Raw genomic sequence first — 21248 nt, 5'->3', positions numbered from 1 at the left:
AATGACATATGTCCGATTTAGGTGTCATAAAATATCGTTCGGGAGGTGCGACAGTAAAGGTGAAGTCGACAGTTTTGACCATTGTGGAGTAATTTTGCCATGTCGTCCTGAATAGGTGCATTTTTATTATTTCATATTCCATTTAGCACAAGACTGTTATTTGTCATGGCCATGCCATTTATTTAGCAATTGGGGAAAATACTTGGATAAAAAGAATATCCTGTAAAAATATTGGAGTAGAGAGACCAAAACAATGACATTTTGCGGTTCTCTTCGTCGCGTTTTTCCTCGTTCTGAATAATTCCCCCTCAATGGGCTGAATAGTAAAACCGATGAGCCCAGTCTCCCGCTGACGTCATCCACCTGTTGGGGACGCTAGAGCCCTATAATGGTAGGCGTGGCTAACCGGCAGATTAAAAGACTAATTTCTTGTCATCTGTGCTTTGCAAAATTGTTGTATATAGTCGAATCGTCTCAAAATATGATTCTAATTCACATAATAATGGTATTTAAGACTTTTTTTCTCCTGTCGTATGCTCTTAAAACATCTGCAGAAATGCGAGGGGTGTACTCACTTATGTGGTACACTGTATCAACGCTATTGACAGTAGTGATAGGTGTTAGATCATTTTTTGTATGAAAAAAAATTATTGTTTCTACTTAATCCCGTTCTAGAAATCGGCATCAGAGCATATTTTGTTTTTATCCTCATCACTGTTTTGGCTAGAAAACAGAAAATGAGCATTATGTGAAAAGATATATTTTTACACAACATTGACTTTCATCCCTGTTAAATTGTACATGACTAAAAATCATCAGTCACAGTATATCACTCAATATTTGGGTTTCATTTGACAATTTTTCATGTCATCGGCACCAAAATAATTAACCTGTGTTACTGTGACCTACTAAATGTCCATGCTATGCTGATCAAGGGTGATATTATAAAGCAGCATGATTATACATCTAGCCTAGCTAATTATTCACAAAAAAAGATTACATTGCAGCACGTTGTCACGTGGAATCAAACATAACCTGTGCATACGCTGTCACACTAATTCAGAACACTGTGTCTCAGAACATATGGGCATACTTTGAGTAGCATCTGGATATTCGCAGTATGACTAACATATTGTGTACATCAGTAAAAAACATGAAAGAAGGCTGCAATGAGAGCATGTGATCTCTCGATTGAACCCTCGATGCCCTCGCAGTGACGACTCAAACACTTGCCATTTTGTAGTACTCCCTTTTATTTCATCTTTAATTTGGCCTTCTTCTTTGACAGCCAAATATCAAAGGCAGCAACACCATCTGGATTCCCAGAGGCAGAAATTAACATGAAACATGAACTTTCTCAGCACACCCTAGGCCGTCACAGTCACATATTTTTTTTTTTTTTGAAAGGTTAAGATCTAAACTACCATATAATCATTATTAAAAAATTCAAATTAATCTTAAACCATGTTTAGCATAAATTGAAATAACTGGTTTTCAGTAAAGTTGTCCCGATCGAGTCCGATCACGTCATTTTCAAAGTATCGGAATCGGCAAAAAAATATCGGACATGCCTTTTTTAATATATTTTTTAATTAAATCGTTTTCTAATTGTATGTAACGTTACAGACAAAATGTCTTACACTCATCCAGAGTCTTTAGTTTTGGCTTAAAGTAGGGCTATCAAATTTATCGCGTTAACGGCGGTAATTAATTTTTTAAAAATTAAATCACATTAAAATATTTAACGCAATTAACGCATGCGCTGCACGACCTATTCACGCATTGTCGCATTCAATCTATAATGGCGCCGTTTTACCTATATAAAGAGCTAAAAGGCAGCGTAAATTGAGTAGAGTGAATTTTGGCAGTCTTTGGAGCCTTTTTTTAATTGGCTAAAGCCTTACAATCCCTCTCTCAACAATTAGAAGTATATTGGGAATCAATGTGGGGAAGCAAGGTAGTAGTTGATCATTTTCTTAACACCCTATGTTATTTCCCAACGCAGAGAAGCTATATCAATTGGTGCCACTACGCACAGTCATGGTTGCACTTCCCATCATGCATTTGGGCAGAACCGTCACATGGCCATATTTAGTCACAATATACAAAGTCACATTTATCCTTTAAGAATTACAAGTCTTTCTATCCATGGATCCCTCTCACAGAAAGAATGTTAATTATGTAAATGCCATCTTGAAGATTTATTGTCATACTAAACAAATACAGTACTTATGTACTGTATGTTGAATGTATATACTCGTCCGAGTTTTATTCATTTTTTTCTTAATGCATTGTCAAAATGTATATGATCGGGAAAAAATATCGGGAAGGATTGGAATTGAATCGGGAGCAAAAAAAAAAAAAAATGCAATCGGATCGGGAAATATCGAGATCGGCAGATACTCAAACTAAAACGATCGGGATCGGATCGGGAGCAAAAAAACATGATCGGAACAACACTAGTTTTCAGTATTTATTTTTTCTTTTCAGGTTTAAGCAAAATGTATTTTTCAGATCACATCGACGCTATTTCTGTGATCACTCAAGGTTTTTCTTTCATAAGTGTCCTCTTACACAATTAGCATCTGTTCCACTCACCTAATGGCACAGAATAACGGTTTTACTGTACAAACTCCAGATGTGTGTTTGTTTGCACATATAGTACTCTAATGGCTGAAATCTAATGAAATGAAATGTATAGCTGTCATACCAGCTAGGCCTCCACGCATCACGTGGCATCCATTTGAGCACAGATGATGTTAACGTGAACATGTCTAGTGATGCAAAAGTCATTAATTAGCACTTTAACACCACATGCGGAGGTCAAAATTAAATGTGAAAAAAGAATCCCAAAACTGCTCATATGCTGGTGATATTTACATTTTTAAGAGGAACATTTTGTTACAAAAATTTTTCACACACACAAAAAAAATAAATAAAATAGATTCATATTCTTATATTCAGGTAAAGGTATTGCTATAACATATTTTTCACCATGTTTTTCGTTTTGTTTTGTTTGAAATATCTGAAATATTTAAAGCAACATTTGGTTCCCTTTTAGTTTCGGTCGATTTTAGCGACGCCGGTGGACAAAAGCGGTACTGTTTTGCCTTAAAGTGCATGTGACAAGAAAAAACATGTTTATTTTATAATACACGCGGTATTTCATACTCCTGAATGATATGGACCGCTTGGATGTGTGTGGAAGCGATCGCTATATTTATTTAGTTTTTTTAATCCCGCGCCATGAAAATGAGTTTCTAACAACATATTTTAGTACAAGAGAACAATTGTGGTTTATTAGAGCCTACATGTATTTAAGGTCGAGGACCCCTTTAAGACATACAGGGTCCTAATTTTTACGCTGACTCAATCTAGGCAAAGTGGTATTTTAGTCCAGGTTCTGGATTGGTTTGCCTCCAATTTATACAGAATTCCATTCCTTTCACCTGCTATTTCTTTATCAGAAAGGAGGACGAACTGGTTTGCTCAGTGGAAGGTTGACTCGCACGGAGTATGACTGCGTACAACAGACCTACAGGCAACTTGGAATGCGCTGGCATTGAAAAACATTTGCGTCACATTTTACTCCATGAAAACATTGTTTGATGCAGGCTTAATGTTGAACAGTCAATTTTTTACTCCAGATATGAATGGAAAATTCAATAGTATGGTCATTGGGCAAGTCTTGGCTAAGTGTGACGATGACAAATGCATGCTACAGGCATCTTTATATCTGTGAAAATAACATGAAACACCAAATTTTGACTTATGTTCATGTGTACAAACCATAACCAGCTAGCTATTAGCTTGCTAGCTTTGCTATATCAGTTTTGAGTTGGGGAAAATGCTTTATTATCTAATCCTGAACAGTTCTGTGATTGAACACGGGAAATTTGTTGTCTTTGCAATCTTTAGCAAAGTCAAGAGGTTAAGGAGAAATGGCTGCATTTTGATAAAAATCAACATGTTTTTCTGATTACTAAAGAATGTAAATGTCAGAATCAAACATTCTTGGGAGGTGAAAGTCTCTTTTCATTTGATGTACATTTAATCTTGGAACACAATAGTTTAAAATTTTCGAAAATGGCTGGCAATCAAAGACTTGGCTGTTCTCAAAACAGCTCATCAGTGAATAAGTTGGACATATTGGCAATGTTGCCATTTATAGACTACATAGACATAGTATGATAAAAACGCAAGTAAAAACTTCTCTTCCAAAGCATGAACATCAGTTTCCTTTCTTTTTTTATTTGCATTATCATACATTAGGTACAAATGACACAATTACAAGGTAAGTTGCTCAGTCATTTTAAAGGTTTCAGGCTTACGAGGAAAGAGACCAAACATTTGTAAAACACACATAATGCTTCATTCATTGTCTACGGAGGCATCTACTGGAAGTCATTTATGTACAAGGACAGTAAGAGATTGTGTAATGATTTTGGCAAAAAGATGACACGTTCTTCACCTTGGCACTGCCAAACCTCTACCGGATTTATTGAAAACTTTATCACATACCTACAGCAAAGAAGGAGTCACATAAGAAAGAAAACAAACCACTCATACTTCACAAGTAAGATAACTTCATTAGTATCCGGCCAGAATTAAGAAAAGAATGACACAGATTTAAACAATGTATAACATAAACATACTCATGGCTCTGAAAGAATTTCTGAGATTTATAACCAGAGGTGGGCAGAGTAGTCAAAAATTGTAATGGAGTAGGATTAGTGTAGTACTCATCAAAAAATGTACTCAAGTACTGTTGATGTAAAAAAAAAAAAAAAAAAAAAAAAGGATTCAGTGAAAATAATACTCAAGTAATGAGTAACATTGTGAGTAACTGCTTACAATGTCAGATTTTTTTTTTCTCAGCACGTCATTTATATTAACTGTTGTTATCATTATAATGTACTCTAACCTATTACATGACCATATTAAGCAAAATAAAAAACAACAACACAAAAATCATCAAATTCCGACCTGAATAATCACCCGTCTAAAGAGCACGAGGGACCTCTAGTGGAGAAAATATTTCCTACCGCAAATTTAAAACAATCATATCTCCGTGCTGTATCGGTGGCAAATAAAAACAGGGAGAGAGGTTGAAATTTTGAGTAATGTTGACGGCAGGACTCTATGTAAAATAGTTGATTTTTTACAGCTCTTTAAAGGCCACGTGATTTAAAAAGCTAGCATGATAATAGGACTTTCGACTGCAAGCTTGTGTGTGGAACCCCTGGCATAGACTTCATAATGTATTCACGGGTCAGATTGGTCATGCTCTGCGCCTCGCATTCAAGTAGGGGGCCGCCCACATCAAGAGGAGCTATTCACAAACACAAGCACGCGGCGATCTAACGCCGGATTTCTGTTGAAAAAGTACGAAAGCTGTACTGCATACAAACAGGAAGGATTGTCTCAGGAGGGATGTGTTTGAGGATTCAAGGTATTTTATTTTTTTGTACGATGCATGCATTTTCAAACGTTGTGAAAAAAAACGATGGGATAAGTATTATCGTCCAATACATGAAAACTAAGACGAAAATTAAAATGGCCGCCAAAACCAACACTGATTGGTTCCTTTTTATTAGAGATTCGGGGTGCCGATCGATCGGGTCCGATCACGTCATTTTCAAAGTATCAGAATCGGCAAAAAAATATCGGATATGCCTTTTTTTTAATATATATATATATATATTTTTTAATTAAATTGTTTTCTGATTGTATTTAACGTTACAGACATAATATGTTACACTCATCCAGAGTCTTTAATGTAGGCTTAAATTAGGGTTATCAAGTTAATCCCGATAACGGCGGTAAATAATTTTTTTGAAAATGTATCACGTTAAAATATTTAACGCAATTAATGCTTGTGCTGCACGACCCATTCATGCATTGTCGCGCTCCATCTGTAATGGCGCCGCTTTACCTATATAGAGAGCTAAAAGGCAGCGTAAAAAGAGTAGAGTGAATTTTGGCAGCCTTTGGAGCCTTTTTTTAATTGCCTAAAGCCTTACAATCCCTCTCCCTTCGATCAGAAATATCGTGGGAAACAATGTGGGGAGGCAAGGTAGTAATCTTTTTCTTAACACCCTATGTTATTTCCCAACGCAGAGAAGATATATCAATTGGTAGCACTACGCAGTCATGGTTGCACTTCCCATCATGCATTTGGGCAGAAGTTAAATGGCTACAGTATCATTTACTGAAAGCGCAACAAATACACTAGATGGCAATATTTAGTCACAATATACAAAGTCACATTTATCCTTTAAGAATTAAGTCTTTCTATCCGTGGATCCCTCTCACAGAAAGAATGTTAATAATGTAAATGCCATCTTGAGGATTTATTGTCATAATAAACAAATACAGTACTTATGTACTGTATGTTGAATGTAATATTCGTCCGAGTTTTATTCATTTTTTTCTTAATGCATTGCCAAAATGTATATGATCGGGAAAAATTATCGGGAATGATTGGAATTGAATCGGGAGCAAAAAAAAAAAAAAGCAATCGAATTGGGAAATATCGGGATCGGCAGATACTCAAACTAAAACGATCGGGATCGGATCCGGAGCAAAAAAACGAAATGATCTGAACAACCCTACTTTTTATTTTTTTTTATACCGTGACATCTTTTTAAAACAATACATCAATTCTTCTTGGGAGCATATCGATAACATTTTGGGATACAAATGATCGCAATTGATCACCTTTTCGATATATGTCACAACCCTAATTGTTACGTCTGACTGGTATAAAAGAGATATGTGATTATTGTTGCGATGTCTGATTGGTGAAACTGGTAGAGCCACTGTGGGCATCTCTGGCAAAAATAAAGTCAAATTTAATATCTAGAATAAAGAGGAAAATGTAATGTAGCCCAAAGTATCAAAGTAAGAGCGGTGTTTATTCTTCACAAATTTACTCAAGTAAAAAAAATTAAAAAGTATGGTCTGGTAAAACTACTCTTGGAAGTACATTTTTCTCAAAAAGTAAATGTAGCTGATTAAATGTAACGCGTTACGACCCACCTCTGTTTATAACACAAGGGAAAGTTGGATCGTTGACAATTTACATGCTGGGTTCGTGTGTATGTGTGAATTTAAGAAATCAAAAGACTCAAAAGGGGCTGCTAGATGTGTGGAGACTGTTGATAAGGTGATGGATTAACTAGACGCATATAATGAGAAGCGAGGATGAGATGTAGCAAAGTCAGTGGGGGGTGGCTTTCAAATTAAGAAACAGAATGGTACAAAAAAAAGGAATTGATTTAACGTACTTAACAACCTTTTCTGGGGATTTTGCTTTATTTTCTCCCATATCTGAATTACATAAAAAAATAAATAAAAAAAAAAAAAAAAAAACTTAAAGTGTAAGCAAAGTTGGTTGTACAGTAAATGCAAAGTGAGGATGATGTGCAAATTCATTTAAAAGATAAGCATATGCTTTTCCCCGTCTTCCTTTGTCTGTCATCGGTCTTTTCGGGCAAATTATTCCATATTTTGTGACTGTCAATGATTCTCTTTCTTTGGCCAAACTATCCCACATTTTGTAACTGTCAATGAAACCGATGATGATGACAATTAACATTTCATCCATTCATTCAATCAAAAATGTTGGCGTTCACTAAGGGGCAGTTTACATGGCAACTCTGCGACACGAAGACGCAATGACTGTGTTGCGGAGTGGCCTCGCGTGCATATGGTGTCGGCGAAGACGGAAGGCAACGACGAAAAATTCTGAATCCTGCCTCCAAAGTGGAAGACTCCGATTGCAGGGGATTGAGGGGGGGCTTCCTCGACATGCATATCAAAGGCTCCCGCGGTGCGAGACCGCGCCGATAACGTCAGCACTCGTACACGTCAAATTGGGTGTGCGCAGCGGTGCTACTAAATATTAAAAACTGCAAATATGGCGGAATGTCGGCTTTAATTTACTGTTTTAATAATACTTTTAAATTAAATATGTTGAATGTTTCCATTTTTGTGCCTTTTTGTACAAAAGAAAAATGCTATTGCTTCGAGTGGGCCAGCATATTTCTTTCCGGGCTGAGGGCGCTTGGTGGGGTCAAAGTGCATCATTCTCTGTCGCCCTGTAAATCTGCATTGCCCCCTAGGGCCTGGCATGAATACTACATCGTTTTCATGCGGAATTGCGACATTGTTCGAATGAAGACGGGCCCATATAAATGCAAATTTGAAATTTTTCGTATTCTCGGAGAGTCATCATGTAAACGGCCATGTAAAAGTTTGCTGCTTCAGTTTTCATGTATGTACAGAGGGATACACTCCTATCGGCATACCAGGAAGAGGGTATAACATCATGTGAATTACCCTCATTGAGAAAAAAAGAGAACAACATAGTAGTTGTCGGGTAGACTACATTTACCTATATTTTATTCATTGTGGATGTTAAAACAATCAGATGCTTCTCTAGTTTCAGTGTTTTCAGGGCAAAGTCAGCCTGCGCAATGCTAGGCTAGTCAGGAAACAAAACTTGTGTGATGTGATCAGAGAAGCAGCAGGTTTGGTTCATGTCGAGACACGTTGACATCATAACTACATCTAGGGCACCAAGGGTATGACATATTTGTTTGGCACATGCAAAATGCTTCTCTTTAATCTGTATGTAATGTTACACATTAGAGGGAAGAAAATTCAGACTTTCTATCAACATTCTTGCATTGCCTGAAAAGCAGAAAGGACAACTAACACTGGCCACAAAAGCAAAACGAATAAAATAAACACAATATTTAAGATCAGAAATCCATTTAACTCATTGGCCACCATTGACAACGATACGCCCATATTCATTTGGACAGGAATGGTGGCAGCGAATGATTGGTTCATTCCAGTGTTTTCGTTAACATTTACGAAATATTTTGTCGACGAATATTTTTTCTCATGATGATGACGAGACGATAATGAGCTAAAACGTGGTTTTGAAGACTAAAACATAACGAATGTCAGTTTTCGTCTGACGAGACGAGAACTAGACGAAAATGCGCAACAATTTCCGTCACATTGTTCACAATATGTGACATTTTTATCTGTAGTTAGCTTGCATCTTAGCAGTTTCTGGTTGTGTCACTCATGTGACGTGCTGCGTCAATGATGACGATAATGAAAACATTTCGTCAACGATCAAATTTTTAATGACGATGACGCGCTGAAAACATGTCTTGGAAGACTAAAACATGACGAGATGGATGCAAGTTGTTGTCTAACGACACGAGAACGAGATGAAAATTCGCCATAGTTTCCGTCATAAATTCACAATGTGTGATATTTTCTTATTGTATGTATAGTTAGAATGCATTTAGCAGTGTTTGGTCGTGTCACTCATGTGACGTGCTACAACCCCCTCGCCCCAAACACAGGCTTATTAATTAAGCGTGTGCCCATTCCAGGCTCCTTTTGTGAAACGTGTCAGGTGCTGTGTGGTAAGTTTTGTTTTCTTATCTTAGCTATGCCATCTTGCTTTTGCCTTTAAAGGTCTGTGCTGAGTGATCATCACACACTAAACTAGCTTGTAGTGTTAGCTTTGTGTTAGCATTAGCATTTAGAGCAGTGACTCAGTGTCTTATTAAACCAGGGGTGTCCAAACTTTTTGCAAAGGGGGCCAGGATCGGTGTGGTAAAAATGTGGGGGGCCGACCTTGGCTGACATCCTTTACGTAGAACAATATATTTATGCAAATTTTAGCAAGCCATTCTGTGTGTCACATTTGCTTTATTATAATTTTTTAAATTAATAATTTCCACAAAATCTTGCAACTAGCCTTTGTGGCGGTCTCTTTCATCTCTTGGGCTCTTGCGAAATACTACTGCTGTAAAATTAAACTAGCTTTAAGTTGTTCCAATTTCTCGCTACTTACAGTATCTTCCCTGTCAGCTTGTCTTGTTCAGTAATATCGCCTCACATCGAACTCTTTAAAAACAGTTTTTGCGTAATTTAGTGAAGAAATAGTTCAATGTCCACCTATCCTTGAAGCGTCGGCCGTCACAGTCAACTTTCTTTTTTTTTTGTGTTGATTGTCACTATTTTAGAAAATTGGGAGTAGAGGGTCACACGGGGTAATGTTGCTTAGAGTGCTGCTGATTTTTAGTGGGTAAATGAGGAGCAGCATTTAGTGTGTAAGCTGGTAGCAGTACTGCTGACCAATTTATTAGGTCTGTGTGCGCGCCAGACATTATTGATTTTATGACACAGGCTGGGGGCCGGATGAAATTTGACCACGGGCCGCATTTGGCCCCCGGGCCGCACTTTGGACATGTCTGTATTAAACTCTTGGAAAACATTTTACATACAATTCGTTGCGTCCAGGTGAGTTTAATTAATTGCAAATAACGTGCTGTTTTCCTGCAGAGTGTATTATCATCATGAAAATGGTGATTTCCTTGTAGACTCTACAGTTATGTGCTCGTCTGTCATTTTCGTTCGAAATTGTTGGAAACCTTTTATTTATTGATTTATTCATGGACTAAAACTTTTGAAGTTTATAGACGAAAACTGTCGACTAAAACTAGAAAAAAATTTGAGTTTTCGTTGACTAATATTAGACGTAGATGAACACATTTTGAAATGACGAAAATATGACTAAGACTAATAAGTATTTTATCCAAAAGACTAAGACGAAAATTATAATGGCTGCCAAAACAATACTGTTACACACTAAATGCAACTTGTAGAGTTAGCATAGCAGTCGCATTAGGCTAATGCTAATGGCGAGCATCCTCTTAAATGGTCTTTTTTACATACAGTTCATGGCGTCCAGGTGGGTATAATTAATCAAAAATAATGTATTGTTTTTCTGCTGAGTATGTATTATCACCAAGTTGGCGTTGTCCTTGTAGACGCTACAACAGGGGTAGCCAACATCAGTCCTCGAGGGCCCCTATCAAGCTTGTTTTCCATGTCTCCCTCCTCCAACACACCTGACTCAAATGATCAGGATCGTTATCAGGCTCCTGCAGAGCTTACTGATGAGCTGCTCATTTGATTCAGGTGTTTAAAAGGAGGGAGACATGGAAAACAAGCTGGATAGGGGCCCTCGAGGACCGGAGTTGGTCACCCCTGTGCTACAGTAATGTACTTGTCGGTCAATTTCATTCGAAATTGTTGGAAACCTTTTATTTATTCATGGACTAAAACTTTTGAAGTTTATAGACGAAAGCATTTTGAGTATTGTCGCTAAAACTAACAAAATTTGTCTGAGTTTTCGTTGACTAAAACTAGACGAAGACAAACACATTTTGAAATGACTAAGACTTATAAGTATTTTTGTCCAAAATACTAAGTCAAAAGTTAAAATGGCTGCCAAAACAACACTGTTACACACTAAATGCAACTTGTAGCGTTAGCATAGCATTCGCGTTAGCATTAGGCTAATGCTAATGGTGAACGTGTGCTTAAATTCTCTGACTTTTTCACATACACTTCATAGAGTCCAGGTGAGTATAATTAATTTTAAAAATAATGTATTGTGTTATCTGCTGAGTGTGTATTATCACTAAGTCGGCGTTGTCCTTGTTGATGCTACAATATGTCCTCGTCTGTCATGTTCATTCGAAATTGTTGGAAACGTTTATATATTTATTTTTAGAGTAATTCAAAAAATATATATATATATGTAGTTGAATAATTAATAGTAAACGTCGACTAAAACTATACGAAATTAGTCTTGATTTTTCGTCAACAGAAACGAGACGAAGACAAACACATTTTGAGATGACTAAAATAAGACTAAGACTAATAAGTATTATTGTCCAAAAGACAAACGGAAATTAAAAGGGCAGGCAAAAACAACACTGGTTCATTTGCTGCCACCATCGCTGTTCAAATGAATTTGGATGTCTAAATGGCACTGAAGATGATCATTTACTAAATATTATCACTGCATTTAAAATTTGCATATCAAATGGATTGGACATCTATGGCCGTCAATGGCAGCCAATGAGTTAATGAGACATTAACGAGTGAGTGGTCCCACTGGTCTATAGCAACATAAAATGGGATAAAGGAGCACTAAAATCAATCATGAACAAATACGCAAACTTTGCACTCAAATTATGAAAAATTAAATGATTAAAAATTATTAGTAATGTTACTGCTTCCACACAGTTGTATTTTGAAAAAAGGTATGAACATTGTCAAATGTGAAGCATGTTAGTGGAATTAATCAACAAACAAAAGTGCTCTGATTTATCATGATCAGGACTATTTTTAAAGGGGAAAACTGTTAAATTATTATTTCAGTGCATTTGTTTTTAATAAAACGCTACTAAATTCTGCTGGCACAAGATAAGAACCCTTGGCCAAAGGAGATATGTGTTAAAATACACATTCACCCCCTGAAAACAAACAAAAAAAGACGTAATACACACACAATATCAATACTGTTTGCAAAGATGTAGCGTCTGACAATGCACAGGCGTATCCCGTTAGTAAAGTTCTAATTAAAACTGTTAAAAGCCACAAATTGGCTTTGTTTATGATGGGTATATCACTTTGGGGTATAATTGATTATTACATTTATAAGTGGCATGCTGCATTTAATGACTCGCATGCATGAGCGACGCTACGAAGTACATGCTAGCCCATGACAACTTCGATTCAATCGACAACAATGACAGTAAACGGCAATCTTTCAAAGATGTTGCACTATTGAACTAAACTTTCTTAACTGTGGATCCTCTCAAGCACATTTAGGTGTTGGTATAAAAATTTGCTAGACTCATAATAACCCACGATGACTATTTACAATGGAATTTTACACTAATTTTGATGCGTGGTAATATAAAATTATAGACAATGAGGGGGAAGGGATAAAAACATCTTTGGGGGGAAAAAAGACGTACTGGCAATCTAACTGACTTTTTTTTTCTCTGTTAAACAACATAATTACAAAAAATGCAAACAATGCATTTTAGTTGTTACTGGTATATCCAGGAAACCTTTTTTATATACTGTATAGGTAACTGATGTTATTTTCTAAAAGCTGCTTTTCCATTAGTTTTTCGCAAAGTGATATTTTAAAAAATGCGCAAAGTATAACTGCAACTTAAGCGTGTTTTTACTGAAGGTTGTTTATTTCGTAAAAGTCTCTTCACCCCGCGAGATGGACGCCCAAAACTTTTGCGTACAGAGAAGTGATCATGTGACTAGCTACGCCACGTCCTGTGGTAGGTGTGTAATATCGAAACATCTAAAAGCCCCCTCATGAAAGCATTTTTGAGATATTTGATTTTTTTTTCTTCAAAATTCAGGTGTTTCCAGTACCAGTTTTTCATTGTGAAATTTTTGTGTATTTTTCGGACTATAAGTTTTTTTTTTCGTAGCTTGGCCAGGGGTGCGACTTATACTCTGGAGTAGTGTTGTCATGATACGAACATTTTCAATTCGATATCGATGCTTAAAAAATACTCGATACTAGTTAAATAAAAATACCAAAATTAAGTGTTTTTTTTTTTTTAATGTACAGTCCCTGATAAAAGTCTTGTCGCTTTTTGTAAAAACAATTGCTAATAACCTGACTTTTAATTATTCAATTGGTTTCAGAAATGGCTCATATGAAAGCTAAGACCCTCCCAAATGATGTTGAATGTACAAAAAATATATTTGTTTCACTGAAAAAAGATTTATCATTTAATGAATACATAAAGGTCAAATTTTGGCAAGGCAAACGTTTTGTCGCCTACAGAAAGTAGTGTGAAAATTGAACAAAAAAATGTACTTCAAATGCAAAAATATGTTACATAACATAAGCGAATTAAGAAGTGGTGCTGTGAGATCCAAATTTAATATTTTGTATGACTTCCATGGCCTTCGGCAAGGATTCATACAATTTATTGATGAAGTCATCAGGAACATCAAAGAAAGCAGTCTTTCATGCCTCCCAGAGTTCATCAACATTCTTGGGTTTCGTCTTCCATGCTTCCTCTTTCATCCTACCCCAGACATGCTCAATGATGTCCATGTCTGGTGACTGGGCTGGCCAGTCCTGGAGGATCTTGATCTTTTTCCACTGCAGCAGAGCTCCATGAGACCTGGTCACCTGTGTCAACCAGAATAGTCTGTCGAATTCTGTCAAGAAATGGCCTCCATGGTGGAATCAGTGGCCAGAAACCAGCATTAAACAAAAGACAATTAAAAACAGTGTGGCTTTTGCCAAGGCCCACAGCCTGTCAAAAGGATGGACGCTGGAAAAGTGGCAAAAGGTGGATTTTTCAGATGAATCTTCCATTGAATTACACCACAGTCAATGCACTGGAGCCCGGATGGGTCCGAGATTCACTCAGAAAACAGTGAAGTTTGGTGGTGGCAAAATCATGGTCTGGGGTTACATCCTGTATGGGGGTGTGCGAGAGATCTGCAGGGTGGAAGGCAACCTAAATAGTCTGAAATATCAACAAATCTAAGATGCCTCTTACATTCCTAACCATAAAAAGGGACAAATTCTGCAGCAGGATGGTGCTCCATCACATACTTCAATCTTTACCTCAAAGTTCCTCAAGCCAAAGAAGATCAAGCTCCTCCAGGACTGGCCAGCCCAGTTGACCTTTATGTCTTCATTAAATGATAAATCTTTTTTCAGAGAAACAAATATATTTTTGTACATTCAACATCATTTTGGAGGGTCTTAGCTTTCATATAAGCCATTTCTGAAACCAATTGAATAATTAAAATTCAGGTTTTTAGCAATTGTTTCTACAAAATGGATAGGCGACAAGACTTTTGTCAAGGACTGTGCTCTTTATGCCATTGACAATGACTGATGTCCAATTGTGTGGCATCTAATCATCCCTCAGCTGAGGACTGCGATGAGTTTGTTTGTAGTAGACAAAAATCCATTTCAAGTGGATGGGATAGTCGTGAGCGAACGTTCCGCCGTCAATCACAGCCAATAGGTTGATAGAAACTACATTAAAATATCCTGCAGGTCACTTCCTATTGATTTTGGGGCATTCTAAGGTCACGTCCTATTGATTTAGCTTCAATTCCAGGCTACTTCCTGTTGATTTTAGGTTCCATCCTGGCTGGAAATGCTGGTTTGTCAGTGCCATTGACAGCGATAGACGTTTTGACTGGCCATCAATAGCAGCCAATGATTAACAAAGAAAATGCAAAAATATATTCCATTAATATCAAGAGTAAGGCTGTCAAAATTATCGCGTTAACGGGCGGTAATTAATTTTTTAAATTAATCGCGTTAAAATATTTGACGCATTTAACGCACATGCCCCGCTCAAACAGATTAAAATGACAGCACAGTGTCATGTCCATTTGTTACTTGTGTTTTTTGGTGTTTTGTCGCCCTCTGCTGGCGCTTGGCTGCGACTGACTTTATGGGTTTCAGCACCATGAGCATTGTGTAATTATTGACATCAACAATGGCGAGCTACTAGTTTATTTTTTGTTTGAAAATTTTACAAATTTTATTAAAACGAAAATATTAAGAGGGGTTTTAATATCAAATTTCTATAACTTGTACAAACATTTATCTTTTAAGAACTACAAGTCTTTGTATCCATGGTTCGCTTTAACAGAATGTTAATAATGTTAATGCCATCTTGTTGATTTATTGTTATGATAAACAAATACAGTACTTATGTACAGTATGTGGAATTATCTTTCCATTCCAACAATAATTTACTTAAAAATATGGCATATTTTATCGATGGTTTGGATTGCGATTAATTACGATTAATTAATTTTTAAGCTGTGATTAACTCAATTTTAATTTTAATCGTTTGACAGCCCTAATCAAGAGTAGTACAAAATTCAAATTTCGCCCATGAGAACAAATTTCTGGTGGCCTGCAGTCCTGCAAAAACTAAATAAATGAGTATCGATACTTTAGCAATTAAATATCGTATCTGGAGAAAACTTTTCAGTATTGATACTTTGATACTTTTGGATACTTTTGACAACCTTACTCTAGAGTATAAGTCTCTCACATGTTATTTTCACACTAAACCGCAAGAGGCCACCTCAAGGCCTATAGTTCAACATTGGTGGTAACTTATAAAAACAAACAACAACAACTGAGAAGGGCTGAACAAAATGGCACAGAACAGAAAATCAAATTTTGCATATTCCAAGCTGCCAGTAGTGAAATATGCAAACGAAAATGGTAATCGAGCAGGACAAAGAATGTTTAGAGATAACAAGAAACTTGTAAGGGACTGGCGAAATGCGGAGGTTACTCTTACTGAAATGAAGAAATCAAAATTTCCCCCCAAAATGCGACTTATATATGTTTTTTTTCCTCTTCCTTGCGCATTTTTTGGCTAGTCGAAAAATACGCCACTCATTAGTGAAGTGTAGCAACAGTTGGGTACACACTGTAAACCTTTAGTAATTATTTTGTAAATTATACACAAAATGTATCCTGCGAGTTAAAATCATAACTGTTCATAAACACGTACAAAAAAAAAAAAAAAAACCACACAAATGTAGACATTGAAAAACACAAATGTAGACATTGAAAATATTAGAAGTTTAGAGGATTTGTTATGGCCTGGCAAAAAAATTATGACTTTCTTTTACAGGCTTCAAAATTTTGACTTTTTGCTACCAATGGCATTTGAGACAATCATAAAATTTTACAGACATAAAAAACTCAAACAGGCAGAAAGCTGTAAACACGATACAGAATCAGTGAAATAACAAGGTGCTTTTTCAATGCCTGCGTCACCTCTACTTCATATTTGGCTATGATTGCTTTACTCCAGGAGGAATATTCAGCCTATTCTTAATTCTTCATTGGAAAAAAAAAATAACTGTGAGCCACCAACTAAGCGCGTGTGTGAATGAGAATGCAAAGTCAGATAGTACATGCACATCTACAGATTGAATGCATGCTTTAAATGCTCTTTTGAAATGATCTTATGTCTATAATACAAATTGACAGATTACAGTTAAAGGGAAGTTCAGAATTTTTGTAATTAGGCTTTAAGTTTGAGTTAGCAGGGTTTTAATTAGTTGGTTCCAACAAATTTCGTGCAGTTTGTTAGTTATTTGTCTGTTGCAGGGCTCTGGAGTGGCTAAGCTAGCTTGAGTCAATGGTGCTTGCTAGGTTTTTTCACTGGTGAATTACGGTGATGTGGTGTGACATTGTCTTGGTCACATGGGTTTTTTGAACACTGATCTTCATTTTGACTTTTTTTTACTATGTTACAATCAGTGTTGTTAATCTTACTTAAAAAAAAAAAAAAAAGTTATTAATTACAGTTACAAATTACATTTCCCAAAAAGTAATTGAGTTAGCAACTCAGTTACCTGATTGTAAAAGTAATTAGTTACTTGGCAAAGTAAATGGTTTTACTTTTCATGTTTTTTACCCATTCAAAAAAAAAAAAAACGTGAAATTCAAAGGGTTTTTGGGACGGTCGCCCTAGCACAATTCTTTACCCTAAACTTAACTACCTTTGCTATGTTTGGAAGTCATTTATTGTTGTGAATCAACCGTTCAAGTTGTTAAAATTGCTCCCGTTATTGCATTAGTTCCCTTCTGTCTAAATTCTACAGTGAAAGTTTTAAAACCGTTTAATAATTTAAAGATAGATTCAAGTCAATATTTTGCCAATTTAGGAGTATTTTAGATAAAAAGTTACTAAGGTTCGCTAGGAAGATCCTCTACAACAGAGCCTTTCTGAGAAGTCTACTGCTTTAAGATGGTGGCTGTTTACTAACGCCGGCAAATGTATCAATTCGCATCTACTTCTCTATACATTTGCTAACGATGCCGAGTCTGTCGTTTCGCATCTAGTTCATATACATGTGATATCTAGCATAGCAGCATGTGGGCGTAGTTTGTGGGCTGTCAGCTACAGTCAGGTATTATTGGAGCCACCTAGCCTAGCATCGCATTAGCAACGGCGTCACAACTCCCTTTTTCCCACTCCCGCTGTTCTCTCTCCATGTCCCGCAGACTTTTCTCGCGTCATTCAACCAACGTAGTAACGCAAAGTAACGCACGCCTTTACATCTTCAGTAACGGTAACGGCGTTGCAATGATGAGAAAAGTAATTAGATTACTCACTACTGAAAAAAAATAACGCCGTTAGTAACGTTATACTCTAACGCCGTTATTAACAACACTGGTTACAACTAGAGATATCCCGATCAATCGGGTCCGATCACATCATTTTCAAAGTATCGGAATAGGCAAAAAAATATCGGACATGCTTTTTTTAATATACATATATATTTTTAATTAAATCGTTTTCTAATTGTATTTAACGTTAGAGACATAATGTGTTACACTCTTCCAGAGTCTTTAGTTTAAGCTTAAGGTAGGGTTATCGCGTTAACGGCAAGAATTAATATTTTTTACATTTATCACTTTACAATATTTACCGCTATTATCACATGCGCTGCACGACCCACTTACGCATTGTCGCGTTCAATCTATAATGGCGCCGTTTTACCCATGCAGTATATAGAGCTAAAAGGCAGCGTGAATTGAGTAGCGTTAATTTTGGCAGCATTTGGAGCCTTTTTCTAAATGCCTAAGCCTTTCAATCCCTCTCCCAATGATTAGAATAATCGTGGGAAGCAATGTGGGGATGAAAGGTAGTAGTTTTTTCTTAACACCATTATGTTATTTCCCAACGCAGAGAAGATATATCAATTGGTACCATGACGCACAGTCATGGTTACACTTCCCATCATGCATTTGGGCAGAAGTTAAATGGCTACAGTATCATTTACTGAAAGCTCAACAAATACACTAGATGGCAATATTTAGTCACAATATACAAAGTCACATTTATCCTTTAAGAATTACAAGTCTTTCTATCCGTGGATCCCTCTCACAGAAAGAATGTTAATAATGTAAATGCCATCTTGAGGATTTATTGTCATAATAAACAAATACAGTACTTATGTACTGTATGTTAAATGTATATATTCGTCCGAGTTTTATTCAGTTTTTTCTTAATCCATTGCCAAAATGTATATGATCGGGAAAAATTATCGGGAATGATTGGAATTGAATCGGGAGCAAAAAAAAAAAAAGCAATCGGATCAGGAAATATCGGGATCGGCAGATACTCAAACTAAAATGATCGTGATCGGATCGGGAGCAAAAAAACATGATCGGAACAACTCTAGTTACAACTATCAATATCGTTTTTTAATGGCACGCTAGCAAACACCATTGACTCGCGCTAGCTTAGCCACTCCGGAGCCCTGAAACTAACAAATAACTTTAAAAACTGCACGGAAACCAGTTCCACCGACTAATTAAAACCCAGATACCTCATTAAGGGTGACAGACCTCTTGTCTTTCACCTTTAATGCCAGCCAATAAATTAAATACAGATGAGAAAATTAATTAATTAGATTACTCACAACTGAAAAAAAAATATCGCCGTTAGTAACGCTATTATACTCTAACGCCGTTATTAACAATACTGGTTACAACTATTAATATCGCTTTTTATTGGCATGCTAGCAAGCACTATTGACTCGTGCTAGCTTAGCCACTCGAGAGCCTTGAAACTAACAAATAACTTTAAAAAACTGAACGGAATTTGTTGAAACAAGCTCCACCGACTAATTAAACCCCCGCTAACTCAAAAATTAAGCCTGATCTCTAAAAATCTGAACTTCCTCTTTAATTTATTGGCTGCCATTAAAGGTTATAGACGTGAGGGACTGGCAATGATTAAAAAACCGTCAATAGCAGCCAATGAGTAAATGTATTCCTTTTCTTACATCACATACTGGCATTTGATAAACAATTTTATCTCAGTGCGTCCAGTTTTGGCGTAAACATCTTTGTACTCAATACATGCTCATTAAGAAACTAACAGAAACACTTTTTGTTGGCGAAAAAGTCAAAATCAAACTCAATCTAGACTGTAAAATATACCATAAAAACTTATAAGCATGCCCTAAAAACCTGGTTTTGATTAGAAATGATGCATCAAGTTTTGAATTGTCAAGTGGTGGCCGTAGGTTAGGGAATTTAGTTTGAGGGGATGGCAGTGAGTAGAGGAAATCCTTCACAGTGGGGTATGAAAGGGGGGTTGGCCATCCTTTTCATGCGCTGTTTGGGAGCGACGGGTGCACAAACTGTGGGTTTATGAAGGAGAAGCCGGCAAACTCGGCCTGGTCGATGTTGGCGATCACCAACTCGTCGGGAGGTGTGAGCTGAGGCTGAGTGCGCGTGAAGAACTTGTCGAAGTTCTCCGCTGCTTTGCCACACTGTATTAACAAAACACACAAAAGAGATCCACTTTAAGGTAAATATGGAGTAGAATATTAGCAAACTTGCGTCTTTTTAGCATTTAGCATAATAACCCAAAACATTGTTTAAGTGTCTATTTGACATAAACACTGCATATTTCTAGCATGCAATGGTTTCCCACCTTAACCGATTGGTTAAGGGGCACAAAATGCACCAAAATACTTGTTCCACGTCCAGTGACACGTAAAAATGGAAAACAACACACCTGACAATTAACATCACATTACATGCTCCAGATCTCATTCATCTCAATGGCAGTGGAGCGTTCACGAGACCAAATCAGCGTTGGCACAGCTGCGGAACACTTTCAAACAAACAAGCTTGAGCATTCGTTCAACTAAATCCACAATGTGCTTATTTGACCAACAGCTACATTTTTATTATCGAGAAAAATAATTTTTGGGCTAATTAAATATTACGTTTATCAAATTCAACTACCTGTAATTTTCAGACTACAAGACGCTACTTTTTCCTTCATTCTGAATCCAGCGGGTTATACTCCAGTGTGGTTTATTTGTTGATTTATTTTGGTTAATAGGTAACACTTTATTTGACAGCGCCCTCATAAGACTGTCATCAGACCGTCATAATTATGACATGACACTATCATTGGCATTGCCGAATGCTTATGACTGATATCATTAAGTGTCAACCGGCAAATTATGTCACTCAGGCTACGTTCATACTACAGGTCTTAATGCACGAATCCGATTTTTTGTCATATCCGTTTTTTTGGCGTGCCCGTTCAGACTGCCTTTATCCATTGAGACCGTTCAAGTATTACGCATGCGCACTAATTCGCAGTCCGACACCCGCTAAGCAAGAAGACCCGCATGCGCAGAACCATCAAAACAAATGACAGACGTCATCCGTCATTCCAGGGATATCATATTTTGCTTTTCAAAAGGTGGACACAAATAACAGACATAAATAATCCCCATTTAGGCAAATATTCAAAGTTTATATGGATCGATAGCAT

At 36.7% G+C, this 21248-nt stretch overlaps 1 protein-coding gene across 1 annotated transcript in view; it reads right to left on the bottom strand.

Moving 5' to 3' along the window:
- Nucleotides 1-4774: 4774 nt before the first annotated feature.
- LOC130920291 (protein kinase C alpha type) overlaps nt 4775-21248 on the bottom strand; it is a 294714-nt gene continuing 278240 nt past the window's right edge. Inside the window, exon 17 of the mRNA XM_057843391.1 lies at nt 4775-20226. Coding sequence (XP_057699374.1) covers nt 20062-20226 — 165 coding nt within the window. The 3' untranslated portion in view covers nt 4775-20061. The remainder of the gene's footprint in view (nt 20227-21248) is intronic.

Source organism: Corythoichthys intestinalis, chromosome 8, assembly GCF_030265065.1.
Source record: "Corythoichthys intestinalis isolate RoL2023-P3 chromosome 8, ASM3026506v1, whole genome shotgun sequence".
Lineage (NCBI taxonomy): Eukaryota > Metazoa > Chordata > Actinopteri > Syngnathiformes > Syngnathidae > Corythoichthys > Corythoichthys intestinalis.
Note: the sequence above shows the minus strand (reverse complement) of the source record. Positions and strands in the feature narration are given on the sequence as shown.